This window comes from Bos indicus x Bos taurus, chromosome 25 (genome assembly GCF_003369695.1).
Source record: "Bos indicus x Bos taurus breed Angus x Brahman F1 hybrid chromosome 25, Bos_hybrid_MaternalHap_v2.0, whole genome shotgun sequence".
Lineage (NCBI taxonomy): Eukaryota > Metazoa > Chordata > Mammalia > Artiodactyla > Bovidae > Bos > Bos indicus x Bos taurus.
This window is the reverse complement of record NC_040100.1, coordinates 22,896,323-22,923,939: the sequence shown is the minus strand read 5'-3', so window position 1 is coordinate 22,923,939 and position 27,617 is coordinate 22,896,323. Positions and strand designations below refer to the sequence as shown.

General features: G+C 37.7%; 1 protein-coding gene across 1 annotated transcript in view; it reads left to right on the top strand.

The window, feature by feature from the left end:
- The window catches only part of LOC113883814 (ATP-binding cassette sub-family A member 3-like), a 201,960-nt gene extending 175,893 nt beyond the window's left edge, over positions 1-26,067 (top strand). The window contains exons 23-30 of the mRNA XM_027527832.1: positions 838-1,025; positions 3,145-3,270; positions 3,522-3,716; positions 13,893-14,080; positions 14,511-14,681; positions 15,266-15,456; positions 25,057-25,130; positions 25,511-26,067. Of these exons, the coding sequence (XP_027383633.1) occupies positions 838-1,025; positions 3,145-3,270; positions 3,522-3,716; positions 13,893-14,080; positions 14,511-14,681; positions 15,266-15,456; positions 25,057-25,130; positions 25,511-25,630 (1,253 nt within the window). The 3' untranslated portion in view covers positions 25,631-26,067. The remainder of the gene's footprint in view (positions 1-837; positions 1,026-3,144; positions 3,271-3,521; positions 3,717-13,892; positions 14,081-14,510; positions 14,682-15,265; positions 15,457-25,056; positions 25,131-25,510) is intronic.
- The last annotated feature ends 1,550 nt before the right edge of the window (positions 26,068-27,617 follow it).

Genomic DNA, 27,617 nt, shown 5'->3' with positions numbered 1-27,617 from the left:
CCCCAATCCCTCCCAGCATCAGAGTCTTTTCCAGTGAGTCAACTACAACCCACAAAAATCAAAAACAACAGAATTATTGGCAATTAAATAAAACAAACAAAATAAAGGTATTTATGGTATGTTTAGCTATTATTGTAGGTCATGCCTACTGTCCTTAAAGTCCTTCAAAGTGAGAAGATATTTTCTTCTATAAGTGGGAAAAGAGTATTGGTGGCAACACTTGTGAGGAAGAAAAGAACAAAGTTTAGACGTAAATAGGTAATAATTGATATTTCCTGATTTTACTACACAGAAAATTAGCTAACACAAACATCTAAATTCTAGATATGCAAATAGGAGGCATCTTTGAGATGTGAAGATAATACAATCACTCCTTTTTTAATAAGAATTGCATTTTCTGTGCCAGTATGCACAAACACTAATTTTGTTGTAATAAAATACACATAACATAAAGTTTACATTTTAAAGTATACATTTCAGTGGTACTGAGTACATTCCTAATGTGCAATCATCATCACCATCTAGATCCATGATAATTCTGTTTACAAAGACTCAGCTTTTGAAACTCACTCAGTATGTAGTAATGTTGTTGCCTATCAAAACCGGTTAAAAAAAAAAAGAAAAAAAGCATTTGCGGGGGAACTGTTATAATAATCATAAATATCAGCAAAGATTAAATAAGAAAGACAAAATGTTAAGACAATTGCTTATTTTTCATATCTATACTTCTCTAATTCTAACTTAACATTCATTTTCTCCTATATTTCTTAATATTTGGTGTCATCCTAGACTTTGCATAAGTTTTTAAAGTAAGGCTATCTCTTTTATCACCCTTAGTTAAGAAGAACAATGTCTACAGCTTTGGAGAACATGGGATTGCAAACTTTTTGATTTCATCAGCTGCCTTGGGCTTAATTTTTCTGCTTTTGCTTTTTTGTCTGGAAAGTACATTCTGGAACCTGAAAAACTTTGTCTTTCATAAAATTGTATTTAATGTCTATAAGATATTTATGAATGGCAAGAAGGTGAGTAACTAATGCAGACTCTAGATACAACTCAAAGAAAGCTCAGCATTAGGTCAGAATGTATAAATTAACATATTCCTACCTTTATTACTTAATAAAGAAGATATCATTCAATTATACCAAGATCTAACTGGGACTAATTTGAATCACAGGTCTTTCATCTTAGTTTGAATTTTCAATTCTGAATTTTGAATCCTCTGCCTACAAGAAAATAATCCATAATAACGAACTGACTATGATAGAAAATGCTGCCTTGTGCCTGTACAGTTTTTGAGGTGTATTTGGTTGTAATTATAGAATTGACTTCTTTAAAGCTGTATAGAATTATAGAATTTCATGGTCTCTACCAGTCAGGATTTTTTCCTATTGCCTAGGATTAAACATATAAATATTGTGTTGAGATTTTTTTTTCCTTCCCTTTCTTAGTTTCAAACTTTAACATTCTTAGGCTGAGATGGGTCTCTACCAGTCAGATTATTAACTATTGCTTTATATAGGTCTCATAGTTCACACAATCTCAGAGTTTTGCCTTGGGATTTTGTATTTTAACTGTTCATTCATTCAGTAATTGAACTCTCACTGATCTACACTAGAATAGAACCAAAAGTAAATAAATAAATCTTTTTTAAAAAAGAATATAGGAATATATGAAAGAAATTAACAAGGAGGGTTTATTCCATGAATTAGTTTAATATTTGAAAATGAATCAGTGTTACAATATTGATCACCTCAAGAAGAAACGGAGAAGGCAATGGCAACCCACTTCAGTACCCTTGCCTGGAAAATCCCATGGATGGAGGAGCCTGGTAGGCTGCAGTCCATGGGGTCGCTAAGAGTCGGACACGACTGAGCAACTTCACTTTCACTTTTCACTTTCATGCACTGGAGAAGGAAATGGCAACCCACTCCAGTGTTCTTGCCTGGAGAATCCCAGGGACAGGGGAGCCTGGTGGGCTGCTGTCTATGGGTCGCACAGAGTTGTGTTTATATGTAAAGCCTACAATAAACATAAAGGGAAGGACTAAATGTTTTCCCTCTAAGATTGAAAATTGGGCAAGAATATTCACTCTTACCACTTGCATTCTATCAATTTTGAGATTGGAAAAGAAAAAAGCAGCTCTCTTCTCACTCTTTTGATTAGCATGTTTACTGAATTAGCATGTGAGCTGGATATATCCTCCTGCTCCATTCCTCAACCATTACCATTAAATGAGTACTTGAATTAAACATGAGCAGTTCAAAACAACAAAATTTTGCTCAAGCAGTAACAAATTAGTATTCACAAAACACACCATGTTGTTTCATTCTCACACAACTTTCATTAAGCTCCCACTGTTAATGGCAACCTTTCTTCCATCCCCACCCTACCTTCATTCTCTCAATATATTTTTGTTTATTCTCCAATATATTTTCTCTTTATTCTCTCAATATATTTTTGTTAAACTCAGCTCAAACTTCACCAATAAGGGGCCCTAATCAAAAAAAAGGAGCTCATTCTTCTCTCTTAAACCTAATGCTCTCTTGAATATATTTTGGATGTAACAAATCACACTAGGTAATAAGTAAGTATCATTGTTGCTTTTGTTCTCCACAAAATGTCCAGGTCACTGGCAAGACTCATACTTGTAAGACAATTTGTTCATGACTACAATTTAAAAAATAAGCAAGTTATGGGAATTCCCTGGCAGTCTAGTGGTTAAGACTCCAGGCTTTCACTGAAGGGAGCACGGGTTCAGTCCCTAGTTGGAGAACTAAGATCCTGCATGCCACATGCCCAAGAAAAAAGAAAAAAATAAGCAAGTCAGGAATACATTTGTGCATAAGAGTTCAGGAAGTCGGTGCTGTGCTTAGTCACTCAGTCGTGTACAACTCTTTGTGACCCTGTGGACTGTAGCTTGCCAGGTCCTTTGTCCATGGCGATTCTCCAGGCAAGAAGACTGGAGTGGGTTGCCATGCCCTCCTCAGAAAATTGGTAGAGAAGCTCATTAATAGAAATTACGCAAATATTTTGTGGCATCTTTGAAATTATTCCCTCAGGTCAGCTTTCAAAAAGCCACCCAGTTTAAGCCAAAATGTCTAACGTTTATTCAAATCTGTGATCTTTGTCTTGAAAATATAGGCTACAGATTCCATCCACCTAATCAAGGAATATGGGGATAAAGATGTAATAAATGAAAGAAAGAGAGTCCAGAAACTGTTACCTAGGTTGATGGCTGTCCCTTTGCTTTTCAACGAACTTACAAAGGTAAAGTCATTCAATGTCCAACCTTGCACTAAGATTTAGCCCACCTTCCCTGCCACAAATTTGTTGGTAGTATTACTAATTCTTTGGAGTTCTATGGGATCTATGTACATTCTGGTAAAATAGAGGACTGAAAGGGGAAAGGCTCTTCTGAAACTGTCCATACGTAACAGTCCACAGGGTCTGAGGTTATGGTTATGGTTGACCCATTATCACTCCTTCAGTACATTGTGGTTCTCTTTTAATTTTCTCAGACTTACTACAAGTGTCCAGTTGTAAAGGCTGTGAGAAATATCTCCCTTTTAGTCCCAAAGTATGAGTGCTTTGGATTACTTGGATTAAATGGAGCCGGAAAAACCACTACATTCAAAATGTTGACTGGAGAAGAGATCACAACCTCTGGAGTTGTGTTAATTGATGGCATTAACATCACTGAAAATATCAGAAAGGTATTTCTAGACCTAATCACTGAGTTCGAGTCCTAAGGTAACCAGAGAAATGGGTGGAGGGCATGGAAAAAAGCATTGAGATATATATATATATATATATATATATATATATATAAGAAAAGAATGTATATATATATACATTCTTTTTCTCAAATGTAACAGACTGCAGGGACAGTAATAGTCATGATAACATCTTGAGTTTGGGAAAAGGCGAATACTCTTTCTGGCTGAAAAAAATCTGATTACCTGTAAATGGATCAAATGAAAAACAGGAAGAATGGTTATTTCACATAACCTGCTCTTACATAATTGGAGTTTGATATAAAACAATGATTTTTAAAAGGGATTATGAAAGATACTGGAGAAGACAATGGCACCCCACTCCAGTACTCTTGCCTAGAAAATCCCATGGACGGAGGAGCCTGGTAGGCTGCAGTCCATGGGGTCGCTAGGAGTCGGACACGACTGAGCGACTTCACTTTCACTCTTCACTTTCATGCATTGGAGGAGGAAATGGCAACCCACTCCAGTGTTCTTGCCTGGAGAATCCCAGGGACGGGGGAGCCTGGTGGGCTGCCGTCTCTGGAGTTGCACAGAGTCGGACACTACTGAAGCGACTTAGCAGCAGTAGCAGCAGCATGAAAGATACTGAGAAAGTAAAATTTGTCAAGGTTTGGGCTCCATTTGAATGTGGGTTATAAGAAAAGAAATATCTTGAGCCAATGAATGAGTGAAAGTTCCATTTTTCCAGATAGTAAAGACAAGAGATGAGTATATTTGGAGAAGAATATGTTGAATGTTAGATGTTTCTGACACATTTAAATGGGAAAATATCCAATAGACAGTTGGAATCTATGATAGTGAATTGATATGGAGATATAAATCTCTCAGAATTCATCAAAGTACAAGTGAAATTTAAACTGTGAGAGTAAGTGAGACAGTCTATTTGGAGTATGTATAATAATGAGGAGAAAGATATGGGCTGAATCCTGAGGATCAACAACATTTCTAAGACATGGAGTGAGAGAGAGAATAATTGGAGAAAAAGTTGAGGAAGATTAGTGAGTTAGGAAGAAAATCTGGGTACATATTTTTTAATCGGGATATAGTCGCTTTACAATGTAGTGTTAGTTTTTGCTGTACAACAAAGTGAATCAGCTATATGCGTACATGTATTCCATCCCTCTTAGACCTCTCTCCAACCCATCCCACCCATCTAGGTCATCACAGAACACGGAGCTGAGCTCCCTGTGCTACAGAGCAGATTCCCGATAGTTATTTATTTAACACATGATAGTGTATATATTTCAATCCTAATTTCCCAGTTCATTCCACTCTCCTCCCCCCACTCTGTGAATGTCTGGTTCTAGGTAAATGACAGCATCATCATGGTTATCTGGGTCATTAAGACCTTTTTTGTATAGTCCTTCTGTGTACTCTTGCCACCTCTTCTTAATTTCTTCTGCTTCTGTTAGTTTCTTACTGTTTCTGTCCTTTATCGAGCCCATCTTTGCATGAAATGTTCCCTTAGTATCTCTAATTTTCTTGAAGAGATCACTAGTCTTTCCCATTCTGTTGTTTTCCTCTATTTCTTTGCATTGTTCACTTAAGAAGGCTTTCTTGTCTCTCCTTGCTATTCTTTCGCACTCTGCGTTCAGATGCACATATGTTTCCTTTTCTCCTTTGCCTTTTGCTTCTCTTCTTTTCACAGATTTTTCTAAGGCATCCTCAGCCAACCATTGTGTCTTCTTGCATTTCTTTTTCTTAGAGATGGTTTTGGTTAACACCTCCTATACAATATTATAAACCTCCGTCCACAGTTCTTTAGGCACTCTGTTTATCAGATCTAATCCCTTGAATGTTTTTGTCACTTCCACAGTGTAATCATAAGAGATTTGATTTATGTCCTACCTGAATGACCTAGTGGTTTTCCCTACTTTCTTCAACGTAAGCCTGAATTTTGCAATAAAGAGCTCATTGTCTTAGACCATAGTCAGCTTCCGGTCTTGTTATGGCTGACCATAGAAAACTTCTCCATCATCCGTGGCAAAGAATATAATCAATCTGATTTTTGTATTGGCCATCTGATGTCCATGTGTAGAGTCATCTCTTATGTAGTTGTAAGTGGGTATTTTCTATGATGAGGGTGTTCTCTTGGCAAAACTCTTTAGCCTTTGGTCTGCTTCATTTTGCACTCCAAGGCCAAACTTGCCTGTTACTCCAGGGGTCTCTTGACTTCCTATTTTTGCATTCCAGTCCCCTATGATGAAAAGGACATCTTTTTGCTGTTAGTTCTAGAAGGTCTTGTAGATCTTCATAGAACTGTTCAAGTTCAACTTCTTTGATATTAGTGGTGGGGCATAGACTTGGATTACTGTGGTGTTGAATGGTTTGCCTTGGAAATTAACCAAGATCATTCTGTCCTTTTTTGAGACTGCACCCAAACACTGTGTTTTGGACTCTTTTGTTGACTATGAGGGCTACTCCATTTCTTCTAAGGGATTCTTGCCTACAGTAGTAGATATAATGGTCATCTGAATTAAATTCACCCATTCCCATCCATTTTAGTTCACTGATTTCTAAAATGTCAATGTTCACACTTGCCATCTCTGGCTTGACCACATCCAATTTACTTTCATTCATGGACCTAATATTCCAGGCTTCTATGCAATACTGTTCTTTACAGCATTGTATTTACCTTTACCACCAGATGTATCTAAAACTGGGTTTCATTTCCTCTTTGGTTCAAAGCCTCTTTATTCTCTTCGGAGATATTTCTCAGTTCTTCCCCAGTAACATATTGGACACCTACTGATCTGCGGGCTCATCTTTCAGTGTCTTATCTTTTTGGCTTTTCACACTGTTCACGGGGTTCTCAAAGCAAGTATGCTGAAGGGATTTGCAAATCCCTTCTCCAGTCGCCCACATTTTGTCAGAACTCTCCACCATGACCTTTCCATCTTGAGTGGCCTTGCACAGTATGGATCATAGTTTCATTGAGTTACACATTGAGTTATTTCACCTGTTCTGGCTCCAGCATAGTGCATTGCTCAGTCGTGTCTACTCTTTGTGATCCCATGGACTGTAGCCTGCCACACACCTCTGTCCATGGGATTTTACAGGCAAAAATACTGGAGTGGGGTCCCATTCCCTTCTCCAGGTGATCTTCCTGACCCAGGGATCAAACCAGAATCACCCAAGTCCCTCGTGTCTCCTGCATTGGCAGGTGGATTCTTTACCACTAGCACTACCTGGGAAGCTCCAGCAGAATGCTGGAGCCCACCAAAAAATATACCCGACATCCAAAGACAAAGAAGAGGCCACAGCAGGTTGGTAGGAGGGGCACAATCACGATAGAAGTCAAATCCCATACCCACTTGGTGGGTGACCCACAAACCAGAGAACATTAATACAAAAGAAGTTCTCCCACTGTTGTGAAGTTTCTGAACCCTACATCAGGCTTCCCAGCCTGGGGCTTTGACAAAGGGACTGGGAATCCCATGGAATCCGACTATGAAGGTCAGCGGGATTTGATTATAGGACTTCCATTGGGCTGGGGGAAATAAGACTCCAGTCTTAAATGAAGAGCACAGATATAATCTTGCATGCACCAAGACCCAGAGGAAAGGAGCAGTGACTCCACAAGTGACTCCACTAAAACAAAACTACCTGGTAGTGTTGAAGGGTCTCCTGTGGAGGCATGAGTCAGCAGGGGCTCACCACAGGGACAGGCACAATGGTCCAGCAGTCTAGAAAGGTCACCTTGGCATAAACACTCTTGGAGGTCACCATTAACCTGACCATAGAGCCCTAGACCCAAGGGCTGGGTCACCTCAGGCCAAAAAACTACCAGGGAGGGAGAACAACCCCACCCATCAGCAGATAATTAAATTAAAGCTTCACTGGCCAAGGCCCTGCTCACCAGAGCAAGACCAGTTTTTACCACTGCCAGTCCCTCCCATCAGGAAGCTCACACAACTCTCTTAGCCTCCTCCATCAGAGGGCAGACAGAAGAAGCAAAAGAGCCATCATCCCAGAGAGGGTAGAACAAAAACCAAATTACAGAAAGTTAATCTGGATGAAAAAGCAGAAAGTTATATCCCAGATGAAGGGACAAGATAAAATCCAAGAAAAATAAATAAATGAAGAGAAGATAGGCAATCTTCGAGAAAAAATTCAGAATAACAGTATTGAAGATGATCCAGATCGCAGGAAAACAATGGAGAAGATGCAAGAAATGTTTACCAAAGACCTACAAGGACTAAAGAACAAACAGAGATGAATAATACACTCAAAGGAATTAATAACTCAATAACTAAGGCAGAAGAATGGACAAATGACCTGGAGGACAGAATGGTGGAAATCAATTCTGCAGACCAGAATTTTTTTTTTAAGTGAAAAGAAGTGAAGACAGTCTAAGAGACTTCTGGAACAACATTAAATGCACCAACATTGGCATTATAGAGGTCCCAGAAGGAAAAGAGAGAAAGAAAGGACCTGAGAAAATATTTTAAGAGATAATAATAGCTGAAAACTTCCCTAACATGGGAAAGGAAATACTCAACTAAGTCCAGGAAGCACAGAGAGTCCCAGGAAAGATAAATCCAATGAGGACCATACCGAGACACATGGTAATCAAACTGACAAAAATTAGGGACAAAGATAAAATATTGAAAGCAACAAGGGAAAAACGACAAATAACATACAAGGGAACTCCCATCAGATTACAAGCTAATTTCTAGACAGAAACTCTACAAGCCAGAAGGAAATGGGATGATATATTTAAACTGATGAATGGGAAGAACCAACAACCAAGAATACTCTACCCAACAAGACTCTTATTCAGATTTGATGGAGAAATCAACAGCTTTCCAGACAAACAAAAGTTAAGAGAATTCGGCACCACACTGAGAAAGATTGAAGGCAGGGGCAGAAGGGGACGACAGAGGATGAGATGGTTGGATAGCATCACTAACTCGATGGACAAAAGTTTGAGCAAGCTCTGGGAGTTGATGATGGACAGGAAAGCCTGGCATGCTGCTGTCCGTGGGATTGCAAAGAGTCGGACATGACTGAGGGACTGAACTGAACTGAAACCAGCTTTACAACCAATGCTACTCTAGGCAGGGAACAAAAGAAGGAAAAGATCTACAGAAAATAGATCCAAAACAATTAAGAAAACAGTAATAGGGTCATATGTATGGATAATTACCTTAAATGTAAATGGATTAGATGCACCAACCAAAAGACATAGACGGGCTGTGTGCATGAAAACATGTGCATGTATGCATTTCCACTTACCACATCATTGCTTGACACCCCCCCCAAATTGTATGTAATTATTTTATATTGTTAGGTTAATCATGTTCCCATTGTGGTTTGCAATTGTAATTGTCTTTTATTTTTTATCTGGTTGTTGATTGTGAAAACTGATAAACATTTTTTACTATTGTGATTATGCAACTATTACTCACTTACCATTGTATCATGATTGGTCAATAAAGAAAAATAGAATTTTATATAAACCAAAAACTACAATTTAATAGAAAAACCTATAATCAACCTATAATCTTGAAATCCAAATGCATATCAAAATTATCTTGGAATTTTTTGAAAAATACAAAAATTTTTCTCCAAATCTTCAGATATGTTTCTAATTAGTAGCCATGTTTAAAAACAACTGGACTGTATGATGATCTTTTACTTTTATCTAGTTTGTTTCACTTTTTCTATTTCATATTCTGTTTCATTTAGTTTGTTTTCCAATTTCTTCATCTCTTCTCTTTTTTTAATGTTCTTTCTCAAACCTTTACCAAGTGTAGTATAAAAGCTTTTGTTTACATATATATAAATAGTATGTATAATATACATATATTTTAGAAAACTTATGAATTTTTGACTAAAAAATTTGGACATTTGACTTCATTTGTTTGACTTAGTATAAATAGAATGCTAGATTTCTAGTTTAAAAAATAGATAAGCAACAAGCAACAAACATTTACTGTATAGCACAGGGAAATATAGTCAATATCTTGTAGTAGCCTATAATGGAGAAAATCTGGAAAATAATAAATGTGTATATGTCTGGCTGAATCACCTTCCTGTGTACTTGAAGCACTGTAAGTCAACTATACTTCAATTAAATATGTATATTAAAGAAAAATAAAGATTGGAGAGAGAAAAAACAACCAGAAAAAATTGTGACAATTACAAAAACTACGTTGCAACATGGAAATATGATTGTGGTAAGAATCTTAAATGAAAAAAAAATTATATCACCTGGTAAATTAGCAAAATTAGAGAATTTTGCCCCAAACCTAATCTGATATCTTTACCTCTTGTGACAAAACAACTTAATTTTAATGGGAATCTTCCCCTTTACAAAAAATATTAAGTCCTATCTATCTCCCTGGACAGAGATAATAAAAGCCTTCGCTTGCCTGGAAGGAGAGAGGGCATACAGGGAGAGAGGTAGAAATAACCACGAGGGAACTTTTGGAGGTGACAGACATATTCATTATATTGATTGTGGTGATATTTTCATTGTGTACACATATGTCAAAACTCATTGAATAGTCCTCTTTTAATACGTGTGGTTTAGGGACTTCGTGTCGGTCCGTGCTTCCAGTGTAGGGTGCCTGGGTCAGGGAACTAGAGCCCAACATGCTGCAACTAAAACCTGGTGCTGCCAAAATACTAAACCTGGATAAAGCTTAAAAGTTTGTCATTCATTAAACCTAACTTTCTGAAAAGAAAAAAAATAAATAAATAAATAAAAGCCTTCTAGAATTTTTTTTTTAAGTGTCAGAAGTGGTTTGCAGAGTTTCATACTGAAGATTTCTGATGGACCATGGTCCATAGTCAGCTAGGACAGTTGAAGTTGATAGAGATCTAATCAAGACAATGGCACCCCACTCCAGTACTCTTGCCTGGGAAATCCCATGGATGGAGGAACCTGGTAGGCTGCATTCCATGGGGTCGCTAAGAGTCGGACACGACTGAGCGACTTCATTTTCACTTTTCACTTTCATGCATTGGAAAAGGAAATGGCAACCTACTCCAGTGTTCTTGCCTGGAGAATGAATCCCAGGGACGGGCGAGCCTGGTGGGCTGCCGTCTATGGGGTCGCACAGAGTCGGACATGACTGACGCGACTTAGCAGCAGTAGCAGCAGCAATGTTGTACCATGAGGGATACAGCCAACATACTCAAAATAAGCAAATTAAGTGTTCAAAATCATTTCCACCAGCTTGGCTATATTAATTGCTTTGATGTTTGGGTTACATGTAAGTTAAGCAAAAAAAAAAAAAAAACTTCTTGACCATATTTCTGCATGTGATTCTGTACCAAAATGTAATGAAGACGTTTTGCTTTTAAAACAAATTGTGACAGATGATGAAAAGTGGATACTGTACAATAATGTGGAATAGAAGAGATCTTAAGCAAGTGAAATAAACCACCACCAACCTCACCAAAGGCTGGTCTTGGTAAAGAAGGTGGTGTGTATATGGTGGGATTGAAATGGAGTCCTCTATTATGAGCTCCTTTTGGAAAACCAAGTGATTAATTCCAAAGAGATAGCTTTCTCAATTAGACCAACTGAAGGCAGAACTCCATGAAAGGCATCCAGAATTAGGCAACAGAAAATGCATAACCTTCCAAAAGGATAATGCAAGACTACATGTTTCTTTGATAATCAGGGAAAAACTAGTGGTTACAACTTGGCTGGGAAGTTCCGATTCACCCATGGTATTCACCAGACTTTGCACCTTCATATTTTCATTTATTTCAGTTTTTACAAAATTCTCTTAATGGAAAAAATTTCAGTTCCCTGGGAGACTGTAAAAGGCACCTGGAAACATTCTTTGCTCAAAAAAATAAAGTTTTGGGAAGATGGAATTATGAAGTTGCTTGAAAAGGTAGTGGAACAAATTGGTGACTACATTGTTCAATAAAGTTCTTGGTAAAAATGAAAAATATGTCTTTTATTTTTACTTAAAAAAAGAAGGAACTTTCTGGCCAACCAATATATGAAATGTTTAATTCTCTTCTTTTAGTCTAAGACAGACCATGTCAGTAAAAAACAAATACAAACAAAAATACATAAGCAACTTAGTCAATAGTCAATATGGTAAACATGATTGATACATATCAAATTCTGTATCTCTCAAAAATAATTTGTTTATGAGTATGAATATTTTTACACCATACATTTGAAAAACAGCATTTCCAAGTATAAAAATATATATTCTCTGATTACAATTTAATAAAAAATAAAAATTGAAAAAAATGAATAAAAAATAATCTTATATATATGCATTTCAATTTTAAAAAGAATAAAAATAAACAGCTTATAAACACCTGTCTCAGAAAAAATTAATGGAAGGAAAGCATACAAAAGTATAAATGCAGACAAGTATATAAATTAATATATAAAAATATAGAGCCAACTAACAAAGAAATCAAAACAACTAGAACTTTGTAAAAATAAAGAAATGGATGAACTTATTAAAAAAGAGAGGGAACACAAATACATTGAAAATAAATTATAAGAAATACAAAGTACTTGATTCAACTCCATGCAAATAAAATTTAAATCTTTAATAAAACTAATTTTTTAGTTACATACAAATTATTAAAACTGACCTCAGAAGAAATAGAATATAAAAAACCAAAACAATCATAATTTCTGAGAAAGCTTCAAAGATTTATTCCTCAATGAAGTAAAGTAAAATAAGATACTTTTATGGCTAAAGAAATATTCCATTGTATAGATATACCACATCTTCTTTATCCATTCATCTATCAACAGACAGGTTGTTTCTATGTCTTGGCTAGTGTAAATAATGCTGCATTGAACGTAGGGGTGCAGATATCTTTTTGAGTTAGGGAAGATTTTCATTTCCTTCCTTCATTTTTTCCTACCCAGAAGTGGAAATGCTGAATAATATGATACTTCTATTTTTTAATCTTCATGCTGTTTTCAATAGTGGCTACACCAATTTACATTTCACCAACAGTGCACAAGAGTTCTCTTTTCTCCACATCCTCACCAGCATTTGTTATTTCTTATCTTTTGGATAATAGCCATTTTAATAGGTGTGAGGTGAAAGCTCATTGTGGTTTTAATTTGCATTTCCCTAAATGATTAATGATGTTGAGAACCTTTTCAGGTACCTGTTGGCCTTCTGTACGTCTCCTTCAGAAAAATGTCTATTCAGGTCCTATGCTCATTTTTTAAATCAGATTGTTTGTCTTTTTGATGTTGAGTTGTATGAATTCTTTTATATGTTGGATATTAACCCCTTATCAGGTATATAATTAGCAAATATTTTCTTCCATTTGGTAGGTTGCCCTTTCGTTTTATTTATGGTTTCCTTTGTTGTACACAAGCTTTTTATTTCAATATAGCTAAACTTATTTATTCTTGTATTTATATATATTGAGTTGGTCAAAAAGTTTGTTTGGGTTTTCCTGTAAGATGGTATGGAAAAACCTGAATGAACATTTTTGCCAATTCAATATATAAGGATGTGTGTTAGTCGCTCAGTCATGTTTGACTCTTTGTGACCCCATGGATAGTAGCCCACCAGGCTTCTTTGTCCATGGAATTCTACAGACAAGAACACTGGAGTGGGTAGCCATTTCCTTTTCCATAGGATCTTCCTAACCCAGGGATTGAACCTGGATCTCCCACATTGCAGGCAGATTCTTTACCATCTGAGCCACCAGGGAAGCCCATAGAAGATATATATAATGTATATAATAGTTTTCATCTGTGGGATAGTTGGCTTAATAGAAGTTACTGGCTACTACTGGAAGTGAAATTCTATTCATTATTTTAATAGCTTTAATAAAATGGCTCTTTCCTAGTGATATCTGAATATGCAATTTCATCTAACCAAGAGTTATCTTGGGTGCACTGCAGTGCACAATAGATATGTATTGAAAATTCCAGTGAGGGATATTAGTATTCCATTTTACTACAGTGGGTTCCAGGTGTAAAGTTTCTTTAGACTGAAAAAGAAATAATTCTTATTCAGAGCTCTATGGGTATCACATCTTCTTGCTAGCATGGGCTAGAAACTTCAGGTTTCCTCTCTCATCCGTGTTACTGTATGTTCAATGGAATAGTCGACTTAGGTTTATTGCTTATGAATTACCCTCTTGATTCAGATTAGGTCAAGAATTGGCTATTGTCCTCAATCTGACCCCATGCTGGGCCACATGACAGGTCGGGAAGTGCTGATCATGTACGCCAGGCTGCGGGGTGTTCCTGAGCCAGACATTGGCATGTATGTGGAAACCTTTTTGTATTCAATGCACATGGAAACCCATGCTGACAAGCTGGTCTGCACATACAGGTGAGACATTATGTTGCTTATTTATTAAGCTGCCTACTGCCCATCTGTATTTCTGCTGTTTAGAATGAATGCCTGTAAACTCAACCTGACAACTCTGTCACACGGAAACAAATAGCCGTCAGGGTTCAGATATCAGAAATAAGGCAGATCATATTTGTATGAAGTTAACCTTTTGCAGACATGATCTGTAGCCTTTGCATTTCAAAAAGAACACATTCATTCCTGTATCCCTATGGTTATTTATCTCCTTAAAACAAAAATATTTTACCAATAATGATGCTAAAAAGCATACTCCCCCCAAAAGTCATTTCAATGAAAATGAGTTGGTGTATACACAGCATTGTGGATATATGAGCTAATTCTGTTGAATTAATGATAATCTTATTTCTTCTTTCTCCTCCACTTTCTCTCTCCTTCTTTGACAATAAAGTGGAGGAAACAAAGGTAAATTGAATACCGCTATTGCCCTAATGGGAAAGTCCTCAGTTGTTTTCCTGGATGAACCATCTACTGGCATGGACCCAGTAGCCAGGCGCCATATGTGGGACACAGTTACAGGGATATGTAATAGTGGCAAAGCTATCGTCATATCTTCCCACAGGTATGACCCATTAGGAGACATGGGTGAGAGTCAGAAGTGTATAAGAGAGACTTAGTTTGAGTCAGGGATATGTCAGTGAACTTGTCTAAGTACGTGAAGTACATAAGAGGGACCGTGAGCAAATGCTGATTCCTAGGCAAAATCTAGAATACTCAGTTAAGTTCTGAAATGTAGTTCCTTATATAATAATTACACAAAACATACACATTTATTAATGCATTAAAAGCAATAACTGCCTACCAAAAATTTTAGGTTATGACTGGAATTCAACTGGTAAAATATTATTTAACTAATAAAATATTTAACTGATAGCAAATTTTATCTGCAATAGTATTTAATTTTATTTAACTGATAAGACTTGGTAAAAGGTAGGAAGTCAGGGAAGTGTTTCTCTTGTGAATTTAGAAATCAACTGCTTTGAATTTTTAAATCTCCTCTTTCCAAATATTGTCTTAGTAATGATCACATGCAATATAAAGCCTTCTTCCTATAAGTGTTACGTTATAATCATAGCTCTATTTTGAAATATAGAGTCTTGCTTCTGAGAGGGAGTCTCTTCATCCATATATCCTTTGTGCCTCTAGCATGGAAGAATGTGAAGCCCTTTGTACCAGGCTGGCCATCATGGTGAAGGGGAAGTTCAAGTGCCTAGGCAGCCCACGTCACCTCAAGAACAAGTTTGGTAATATATATACTCTGACAGCAAAGATTAACATTGGTGATAACGAAGATAAACTAGAGCAGTTCAAGGAATTCATTGAGACAAATTTCCCAGGTAATATAGATAGGGCTTACTTGTGAAAATTGTTTTAAGTCACATATGTTGTTCTGCTGCATGTACTCAATAACTGTTTTCTATGAGTAATTAATGTTTATTGAGCTTTTATATTAGGCTCCTTTAGAAATAATTTTTCTACAAATTTACCCCTGATTATGCTAAGAAGCTTTCTCAAAATAGCAGAGGTTCTCACCAGTCTCTTGTAGGAATTAACCAGTAAGATACATCCATTCAAGTTTATTCATTTAGAGTTAAATTATTGAAGTTAAGGCTCTATTTTTTATCCTTGATAATTTTTAAGGTTTCCCTTCTTTTTGAGCATCTTTCCTCTGCCATTCCCTGATTACTGAGTCAGGCAATGTTTATGAAATGCAAATCCCCTTTTCTTCTTTCAAGGAAATGAACTGGATGTTTGACATAAAAATTTATTCAGCCTTTGTGTGCTAATTTCAGCAAGTGCCTCTCTGTGCCCATGATAAACAAATTTATAGCCAGCTTCTATTTATTTGTACTCTTACTACTTTATTTGTAGTCTTTAACTTCAATGATCACTCTATCAACAGTGTGGTAGCCAGATGGTTAGGATGCATGTTTAAAAGCAAGGAGTCTATAACAATGATAAAGCAATAAATGGTATTGGCCTGCACTAAGGAAGTGACAGTAAGCATGGAGAGGAAGAAATTATATTTCATACATATATATATATATATATAGAGAGAGAGAGAGAGAGAGAAGAGAAGGCAATGGCACCCCACTCCAGTGCTCTTGCCTGGAAAATCCCATGGATGGAGGAACCTGGTAGGCTGCAGTCCACGGGGTTGCTAAGAGTCAGACACGACTGAGCGACTTCACTTTCACCTTTCACTTTCATGCATTGGAGAAGGAAATGGCAACCCACTCCAGTGTTCTTGCCTGGAGAATCCCAGGGATGGGGGGAGCCTGGTGGGCTGCCGTCTATGGGGTCACACAGAGTTGGACATGATTGAAGCGACTTAGCAGCAGCATATATATATATATATATATATATAGAGAGAGAGAGAGAGAGAGAAGGAGGCAGGTGGGGCGAGGGGGCGGGGAATGATCAATTAGACAGGAAGAACCATAATGTAGGAAAGATCATTAATTTAGTATTAATTATATTAGAATATCCTAATAAATATGTCCATCAAGCCAGCTGGATATTCATTTAGCCATTCATTGGTATGGAAAGATATGTGGAGCACTCTTTGTATGCAGTGTTAAAGGTAATTAACCACACAGAAGCATATATATATATATATATATATATATACTATGAGCCATTCTATTTACTTTGAAGGTGAGAGAGGACACAAAAAACTGAGGCCAAACCTGTCTTAAAGGAGGTGATGAACACAATAGCTTGGACGTGAAACTACATATGGAAAGTTACTGAATTGGCAATCTTTCCCCATGCTATCCTTGAGCAAATTAGCTATTTCAAATAAAACTTCCCCATTTAAAGATAACAAAATAGAAAGGATGGTCCCTTTATGTATGGGACCTATGCATAAAGATTACCCAGAAAAGGAAAAAACAAAGATCTATAAGATGTGAGATGGTGACTGCAGCCATGAAATTAAAAGACACTTACAAGGAGAGGTGCCTACAGTTTTGTGAAAAAAATAAAATAAAATAAAAGACACTTACTCCTTGGAAGGAAAGTTATGACCAAGCTAGATAGCATATTCAAAAGCAGAGACATTACTTTGCCAACAAAGGTCCGTCTAGTCAAGGCTATGGTTTTTCCTGTGGTCATGTATGGATGTGAGAGTTGGACTGTGAAGAAGGCTGAGCGCCGAAGAATTGATGCTTTTGAACTGTGGTGTTGGAGAAGACTCTTGAGAGTCCCTTGGACTGCAAGGAGATCCAACCAGTCCATTCTGAAGGAGATCAGCCCTGGGATTTCTTTGGAAGGAATGATGCTAAAGCTGAAACTCCAATACTTTGGCCACCTCATGTGAAGAGTTGACTCATTGGAAAAGACTCTGATGCTGGGAGGGATTGGGGGCAGGAGGAGAAGGGGACAACAGAGGATGAGATGCTGGATGGCATCACTGACTTGATGGCCGTGAGTCTGAGTGAACTCCGGGAGTTGGTGATGGACAGGGAGGCCTCGCGTGCTGTGATTCATTGGGTCTCAAAGAGTCAGACACGACTGAGCGACTGAACTGAACTGAACTGAAGAACAGCAAGATCTTCTGATGTGTGAAATACAATTTTCTTCTTCACAACTCTTCCCAGCCCAATTCAATGAAAACTCCACTGCAAGTAGGTGCAACCAAGAACAGAGGGCTTCCTCTTCTATCAGCTTCAAGTTGACCACTAAGGTATCTTCCTGGGAGGAGCAAGATGTCAACATTTCTCATTCTGCCCCCATCTACCTGTGGCAGAGGCTAATTTTCAGGCAATTACAAGCCAAGAGATCAGGGACTCCCTTTTCTATTTAGCCCTCCTTTATGGGACAGAGACTCTATCTCATCCATGCTGTGCTGAGAATATGGGGGTTCAAATTACCCATGACCTGATCATTTTCAGATCACAGCTTCTGCAGCATGAGAAAAACCTGCTGGTACCACCTTCTTCCCAGCTCCTCAAGCAGGGATGTCACTCAGAAGTGGACTACTATCCCACTTCTCAGTTCCAGAGCCATGGCTCAGAGATTTTTCCCATGAGAAAGCAAACCATAAAACAAAGAGCTCTGAAGCTCTTTCCCAAGACTGACTTTATTTGAAAGAGAATGTGGGGAAATTTAAACTCAAAGGTGCCCTCAAAAGCAATGACAGTTTTAGTGGAAAGCAATTAAGAGGAGAACAGAAGCCTTATTAATAAGTATAAACTAAATCAGATCAGCTAGTTTACCAGAGAAAACCAGGTAATTTACCACTAAGAACAGTGCTCCTGGGATCAGAGCAAACTGCAAACATTTGATTCAAAAACTATCCCTGAAAAGAACTTAAATGAAATTGAAACTATCTGTGGGACACTCTATGCCCTAGGATATTGATGAAAACAAAAGAGCTAGCGATTTTTAACAGAAGAATTTAGCATTTGGCTATACTCAGGGCAAGTGACAAAGAGAGCCTTGCTAAAGAAACTGTCATCCTCGGGTGACCATGCACATGCCTGAAGCAGTGTCCTCTAGGGAGCAACATCAGAGGTTTTATACCACAGAGGGGAGGGCAAATAGACTTCACTAAAATACTGCAGCCAGTCAAAAACTAAATGAAAAATCAAACCACAAGTTTTAAATTACCAGTTGATAGCTCAGTTGGTAAAGAATCCGCCTGCAATGCAGGAGACCCCGGTTCGATTCCTCGGTTAAAGTTCCACTGGAGAAGGGATAGGCTACCCACTCCAGTATTCCTGGGCTTCCCTTGTGGCTCAGCTGGTAAAGAATCCACCAGCAATGTGGGAGACCTGGGTTCAATCACTGGGTTGGGAAGATTCCCTGGAAAACAGAAAGGTTACCCACTCCAGTATTCTGGTCTGGAGAATGTCATGGACTGTATAGTCCATTGGGTCGCAAAGAGTCGGACATGACTGAGTGACTTTCACTTCACTTCACAACATACTAATTATATGCCCAGTTTTCCAGGGACTATTGTATAGCACATGAAACTCTGCTCAATGTTATGTGGCAGCCTGGATGGAAGGGTAGTTTGGGGACGGGGCAGGGGTAGGGGAATGGATACATATATATGTACAGCTAAGTCCCTTCAGTGTTCACTTGAAACTATCACAACACTGTTATTTGGCTGCTGCTGCTGCTAAGTTGCTTCAGTCGTGTCCGACTCTGTGTGACCCCATAGACAGCAGCCCACCAGGCCCCGCCGTCCCTGGGATTCTCCAGGCAAGAACTCTGGAGTGGGTTGCCATTTCCTCCTCCGATGCATGAAAGTGAAAAGTGAAAGTGAAGTCACTCAGTCATGTCCGACTCTTAGCAACCCCATGGACTGCAGCCTACCAGGCTTCTCCGTCCCTGGGATTCTCCAGGCAAGAACACTGGAGTGGGGTGCCATTTCCTTCTCCAATGCATGAAAGTGAAAAGTGAAAGTGAAGTCACTCAGTCATGTCCGACTCTTAGCAACCCCATGGACTGCAGCCTACCAGGCTCCTCTGTCCATGGGATTTTCCAGGCAAGAGTACTGGAGTGGGGTCCACAAAAAATAAAAAGTTTTTTTAAACATCCAGTTTTCAACAAAAACTTATGAGACATGCACAAAACAAAATGTGACCCATACCAGGAAAAGGAGATGGCAGGAAGCTAGCAATGGAATCTGAAAGCAACCAGATTTCAGTCTTAGGAAAGACTACAAAGATACAGTAAATATATTCAATAGGTGAAGTTAATGCTTCAGGAAATAAAGGAAGGTATACTGAAAAATCTCAACAAATAAAAGATATCACCAAAGAGTTAAAAATTATTTTTAATGAACCAAAAGCATATTCTGTTATGGAAACATACAATAAAATAGATTGAACTAGCAGAATTAGCAAAATTGAAGATAGATCAATAGAGATAATGTGATCCAAAGAACAAAAGAAAAAAGTAAGAAGAAAATTAACAGAGCCTCAAAAACCTGTAGGGAACCATTAAGTACATCTATATATGCAAAATGGGAGCACCAAAAGAAAAGGAAGGGGCAAAAGATATCCAAAAACTAGCCCCTGAAGACTTCTCAAATTTAATGAAAAACATTAATGTCTAGATCTGAGATGGTCAATAAATATAAGTATAAAGAGATAAATACCCAGAGAACTACACACAGAAACATCAGGGTAAAAAATGCTAGAAGCCAAAGGAAAGAATCTTGAAACCAATAAAATAACTTTGCATGAAATAAAAGAGAAAATCAAAAATTAGCCAAAAAGTGACATCAGGGAAGATAACAGAGTAGAAAGCTCCAGGAATATATCTCTTCACCTAGACAATAATTAGTCTGGCAGAAATTGTCTGATGTAATTATTCTGGAACTCTAATGTCTACTTGAAAATTTGCAGGTTCTGGGGGAAGTATGACCCTAGAAATTAATTGTGATTAATTTCAATCACTTTATTACAGTGCAGTAGGGCTACCCATCTTCTAATTTCCAGCCCCATGCAAGTGTTCCTATAGTAGCTTGAAGAATAATAGTAGGCAATAAGGACCTTGCCCTCCAAATATCAAGGCTCTGTATTCTGATTACAGATTAATCCTTTGAATCAAGGACCTAAAGACACAAAGGCGGGTCACCATTAATGCAACCACCATCAGCTAAAAGAGCGTGCAGGGAATTTAAAAAGAATGTACTTTTTTTCATTTTTCCCTTTCCTGCCTTTCAGAAGTGAGACATTTAGGGATTTATGATATTCAAAATTCACAATATATGCAAAAAAATTTTAGAACATCACTGCCTATGCCAGAGAAAGATGAAGGCACAAAAAGAATACATCTGAGGAGATCTCACACTTAAACCTCAAGCTTATCTCCAGCACAGAGACACCCTCCAACAATGTTAAGCTTTTTTAAACAGCAAACACTGGAGAAAAGGGAGAATCTGATTCCCAGAGTTATCGTATTTTAAGATTCAAGTGTTCACTTTCACATGGAAAAATCACAAAACAAAGTAATAGGAAAGTTTGGCCCACTCAAAAGAAAAAATAATCAAACCATCTCTGAAGAAGAACAGATGGAAGGCTTACTAGACAAGGACTCAAGTGTCTTGAAAATGCTCAAAGAGCTAAAGGAAGACATTGACAAATTTAAGAAAACAGTGTATGAAAGAAATTGGAAACTCAATAAAAAGATAGAAAGTATTAAAAGAAGCCAAAAGAAATTCTAAGATGAAAAGTACAATTACTGAAAAGAAAAATACACTACATGGATTCAAAGGCATATTTGAACATAGAGAAAAATCAGCAAGCTTGAAGATAGCACAGTTGAAATTGTAAAGTCTGAGGAACAGAAAGAAAAAGGGTTTAAGAAAATTGAACAAAGCCTAACAGACCTGTTGAACAATATCAAGATCAACATATGCAGTTTGGGAGTCCCAGAGGAAAAGAGAGAAGGAAAAGGGGAAAAAGAACATTTGAAGATACAATGGCTGAAAACTCATATTTGATGTAAGCTTTGAATCTAAAATCATTGTTTCAAATAGGATTAACTCAGAGAGATCCGCACCAAGATACATTACCATCAGATTGTCAACAGCCAAAAAGAGAGTTTTGTTTATACATCCATCAAAATGACTCAATAATCTTTGCCCTTTTTTCTACTAGTGTAGGGAATTACATTGGTCAAGTTTTTAATGTAGGCCAACATTGTATTCCTGGAATAACTCTCACTTGGTTGTAATGTATTCCCTTTTTCTGTAATGTTAGATTCAATTTACTAGTATTTGCTAAGTGTATTTTCTGCTATGCTTAGAAGATATGCTGGTCTATAATTTTCTTTTCTTGTAATTTGTGGTGTCTAATTTTAGCATTAAGGTTATACTGTCTCATAAAATGAACTGTGAAGGATACTCTCTCTTTTTCTACTTCTAAGGTACATAGTAGGAATGAGTTCATATGTTCACTATGTTCACTAAAAAATATGTAAAAGACTGTTTATTAATGCACTACACATAATGGCTAAAACTTCCATCCATCAATGGGATGGATAAATAAATTATGGCATATTCATAATATGATGGAATATGATCCAGTGGAATCATATTCTACTGAAGTGGAATACTGTACGTATACATTGGAATAGTATTCATCAGTGAGAATGCACAAACTGCAACTACATAGCATACAATCCAAACACAATACGGAAAGAGAAGTAAAGCCACACATAAAAGATGCAATGAACTTTGTGAAAATTCATTGAGCAGTATAATTATGATTTACTTTTTTCATCAGAGGAAAATTGCTTTACAATGTTGCATTAGTTTCTGCTGTACAACTATGCAAATCAGTCCTTACTATATATGTATATCACCTCCCTCTTGAGCCTCCCTCCACCCCACATCTCACACTTCTAGGTCATAACAGAGGGCCAGGCTGGGCTCCCTGTGTTATACAGCAACTTCTCACCAGATAGCTCTTTTAGGCGTGGTACTATACATACGTCAATACTACTTTCTCCATTCATCCCACTCTTTCCTTCCCACCACGGTGTCCACAATCTGTTCTCTATATCTCCATCTCCATTCTTTCTCTGCAAATAGGTTCATTGATACCATTTTTCTAGATTCCACATGTATGCATTAATATACATTGTTTATTTTTCTCTTTGTGACTTACTTCACTCTATATAACAGGCTCTAGGTTCATCCACTTCTCTAGAACTGATTCAAATTCATTCCCTTTATAGCTGAGTAATATTCCATTGTGTGTATGTGTATGTATGTGTATATATATATATATATATATACACATATACATACCACATCTTCTTTATCCATTTATCTGTTGATGGACATCTAGGATGTTTCCATGTCCTAGCTATTGTAAATAGTGCTGCTATGAACATTAGGTTACATGTGTCTTTTCAATTATGGTTTTATTTGTTTGCTGTATGTGTGACGCTTCAGAATTTTCTTTAGAAATAAACAAAGCAGATTTGAAAAAAAGGCAAACAAAATGCTCAGATACAAAAATTATAATTACTGAAATTAAAACCAAATGATCAGTTTTGAATTTTCCCAAATTTCTTAACAAAATGGAAGAAATAGAATGATATAAGCAAAAATTCATGAAAACATTTTTAACAAAAACTAGGTGGCAGAGTATTTCCCCAAGAACCCAGAATACAAACAGGCCAAAATCTCTGACAGCAATAACATGTGCAATCAGCAGTTATGCTGTACATAGCCAGAGAAAGAGTTAATTTTGTTATTCCTAACAGCTAGGGAAAACAGAAATTTATGTTTCAGAGAGAGAAGTTTTCAATATTGAAAAAACAACCAAAACAAGCAGGAAACATATAAAAAGGTGTTCAGAATTATTAGGCATCTGGTAAATGCAAATTTAAATTGGCACACACATCAAAATGGCTAAAATTTTTTAATTAACCATACCAAGAGTTGGTACAGAGAAGAAAAAAGGAGAGTCTCATACATGGCTGGGGGGAACATAAGATACTTGAAAAACTTTGTCAATGTCCACTAATGTTAATGACACTCAAACCTCTGTCCCTCAGGAAAATGATTTCATATAAGTACCAGGGGGCAGGTAGAGAATGTTCAAAATAAAGTTGAATGTAATAGCCCCAAAGCAGAAGCTGTGTTAGTTACCTCTCAACTTAGAGACTAAACAGCAATAGCAGCAGCTGCAAATTACCAAAACTTAACTTAGTGATCTAAGATTTTAGTGACCTAAAACAACAATAAACACTTATCACATTTATATGGGTTAGAAATTGAGAAGAGGCTTAGGTGGGTTATTCTGGCTTCAATATTTTGGCCTCCTGCTGTGAAGACCTGACTCATTAGAGAAGCCCCTGATGCTGAGAAAGATTGAAGGCAGGAGGAAAAGTGGACAACAGAGGATGAGATGTTTGGGTGGCATCACTGACTCAATGGACATGAGTTTGAGCAAGCTCCAGGAAATGGTGAAGGACAGGGAAGTCTGGCATGCTGCAGTCCATGGGGTCACAGAGAGTGACTGAACAACAACAAAGTCACTCAGTCGTGTCCGACTCTTTGCGACCCCGTGGACTGTGGCCCACCAGTCTCCTCTGCCCATGGGATTCTCCAGGCAAGAACACTGGAGTGGGTTGCCATTTCCTTCTCCATGGACATGTTTGTTAACTTTATTATAATTCACTAAACTGTACATTTATTTCCATATACTTTTATATGCTTGGTATAGTTTACAGTTTTTAAAGTTAAAAAAATTTTTCCTTATTCATGGAGGTTATGCAGAGATTTATTAAAAAAGAAAATCCCTTATTATAATTGACATAGAGATTATTTATTTAAAATATCTTAATCCCAACTTATTCCATTTGCAGTAGTCTTCAACTGTGTAACAATAAATACAAATACATCCTATTTTAGGAGTAGCTATAGTATTACTACCTCAATTTCATTTCTGCAGTGAATGCCTTCACATTTGTTTTATATAGACATGAATTTCCTCTTTCCTTTAGGATGAAAATTGCCTACTCATAAGAGTACTATACAGATCCTACACTACACACACACCACACACAAATACCACACACACACACACAGATACACCAACAGGAAAAAGAAACCATACCCAATTTTTATGAACAATGTTTAGAAACTGAGTCCTATAGAACATTAGAGTTCATGTAATTCTGCTTTGGCAAAGAGCATGTGAGTTATTTTTTCCATGTCTAAAAGTGATTATCCTACCCTCTGCAATTTTTACAAACTGTGAGCAATAAGACCATATTTCATGTGGAAGTAAATCTGTTGAAATACTTAACAGTCATATGTAGTAAAAATGGAATTATGTCATCTTTGTTTTAACTGCACATATTATTTCTCTATTGGTGGGATAACTGGAAAGGGAATTATTGGGGAATTTTGTAAACGGGGCCCTCTCTATTACTCATCTGTCAAATCTTTCCTTTCTTAGGTAACATCATAAATCAGGATCATCACGGAATTATTGGCTACTACATTCCCAGCAAGGGAATTTGTTGGGGAAAGGTGATTGTTGAAATCATACATTTCTAACATTATGTGTTAATGGAGACTAATGGGAAGCACAGAGATTCAAGCATGTGGAATGGGAACAGAATATTTGCAGAAGAGAACTTTTAAGTTACTTTCCACAGGCCCCTGTAGTTTGATTGATACTTCTGACCCTACCTCTAATATTCCATACCTATTAAGAGAATAGAAATAAAGAACTGTCTCCTCGTCTCTATTTTTCATGTTTTCCTTCTTCTAACTTCCCCCTTCCATATCTTTTTGTTCCTAAGCATAAACCTGGCAGGAATTGGGAAGTGATTGGGTGGGGGAAAGGTTTGTCTGAGGATACAGCAATGGTAACACCATGATTTTCTTTTTTTTTTTTTCTGTTAAAGGTGTTTCATATTATGGAGGAAGCTAAAACACTATTCAATCTAGTAGACTACTTCATCAGCCAGATAACACTGGAACAAATCTTTCTGACTTTTGCTAATATTGATAAGGCCAAGAAATAAAGCTGCTATGAGATTCATTTCTGATGTTGAAAGCTCAGCTTCTCTGTACACCAGTGCCAAACTGAATCTTGGAGACAGACTTTTGGGTGAAGTAGAAAAGGATAGTTTCATTGCCTTGCCAGGTAAAGGGGGCCACAGCAAGCTAATGCCCTCAAATGTCCCAACTTGAAGAAGATAATAAGTTTTATAGTAATCGATCCGTACATGGACAGTCTTCTGTGGATTAGTGGTAAGGTAAGTAGGAGTCAGCATCATCAACCTTCAGCTCCAACTGGTCTGAGGTTCTACATGCTTGTGAGCAGCATACTGTCATTAACTTTTAACTTTTCCCACCTGGAGGAGGCAAAGATATCGTTGTGTATATCCACTTATGGGGAAACAGGACCCTGCCCCAAGGCTACCCTTGACTGTTTCTCCCTGGTCTCACAAGCCCCCTCCCTTCCCCAATTAACAACTGCTTGAATCTGCCCACTGGAACTCAGGGAAGGTCACGGAGGCTGAATGAAGGCTGTTTCCTGTCAAAGAAATGGGGGACACACAAAATCTTTGTTCTCAGGAGACCCACAGGGCCTTGCTCAGCATCATTCCCAACCAGTGACTACTATGCCTTTCTGGCTGCTGCCTACAACTAGATACAGAGAAGCATCTCTCTCCCTCTCTCTGTCTTTCTCAACCTCACTCTCCCTCCCCTCCCCTCTCTCCTCTCCTCTTTTCTTTCCTTCTCCCCTCTCCTTCTCCTCCTTCTCTCTCTTCTCCTTCTCAGTCCCCTCTTCTTCTCTCTCCCTGTGTGTCTCTGTCTGTCTCTGTGTGTGTGTCTATCACTCTGTGTGTGTGTGTACACAAACTGAAACCCCAAAGAAGAAAGATTGCAACCTTTGATGATTAGAGTAAGTGACCTGTTGTCAAGAAATGAACTACGAAGGGTCTGAGATTTTACCCTACCTGTAAATTGTCAAGTTAGCTTACCACAGTTCCATGAATACTGGCAGAAGACACTGGAATCCTACGTCAAGAACATAAGACTTGAGACTTCCCTGGTGGTACAGTGGATAAGAATATATCTGCCAATGCAGGAGACACAGGTTCGATCCCTGGTCCGGGAAGATTCCACATGCCGCAGAGCAACTAAGCCTGTGGACCACAGCGATTGATCCTGCACTCTAGAGCCTGCAAACCACTACTACTGAGCCTACATCTGCAATGACTGAAGCCTGTGTGCCTAGAGCCTCTACTCCACAGCAAGAGAAGTCCCCACAATGAGAAGCCCTCACACTGCAACCAGGAGCAATCCCCACTCACAGCTAGAGAAAGCCCACACATAGCAACAAAGACCCTATGCAGTCAAAAAAAAAAAAAAAAGACACTAGATTTTGTTATTCACAGCAGTAACAGTAGGCAGAGATCATAATTTGTGTCAGTTCCCCAATCCTACCTGTTTATTCAGAGGGTTGTGTTACAGAAGAGGAACCCTGAGCTTCTGGAACTCAAATCTTCATAATAGGCAGTCAGTAAACCCGCCAACATGTGCTCTGGAAGTAAACATTTTATTACACTGAACATTAAGTAAACCTTTCCACTGGTCCAGAGGGAGATGTTGTCTCTTGTCAAAAGCCACCTGCTCTATAATCATCCTTGCAAAATCCTTGCATAACCAAAAGGCAGTTAATATATTTTCTTGAAAATCATACGCAAAAGACCCATGAAAAATTGTCTCCCAATAATATCTCCCATCTTGACTTCTAGCATATTTCCCCTTGAGTATACTACCTCATCAGCTTCTCTGGTTAATCTTAGATTTGAACCAAATTTATTTGGTTCAAATTTATTTAATTTGCCTCATACAATTATTAAGACTACTATCAGTAGAACTTTAAGCAACATGATGAGGCTAACCTACAGTATTTTACCTTAACCATGTCTCCCAGGTCTCAGACCCAACTAGCTAAACAAATCCTATAAACCAATTTAGTTAACCTTAGAAAATCAA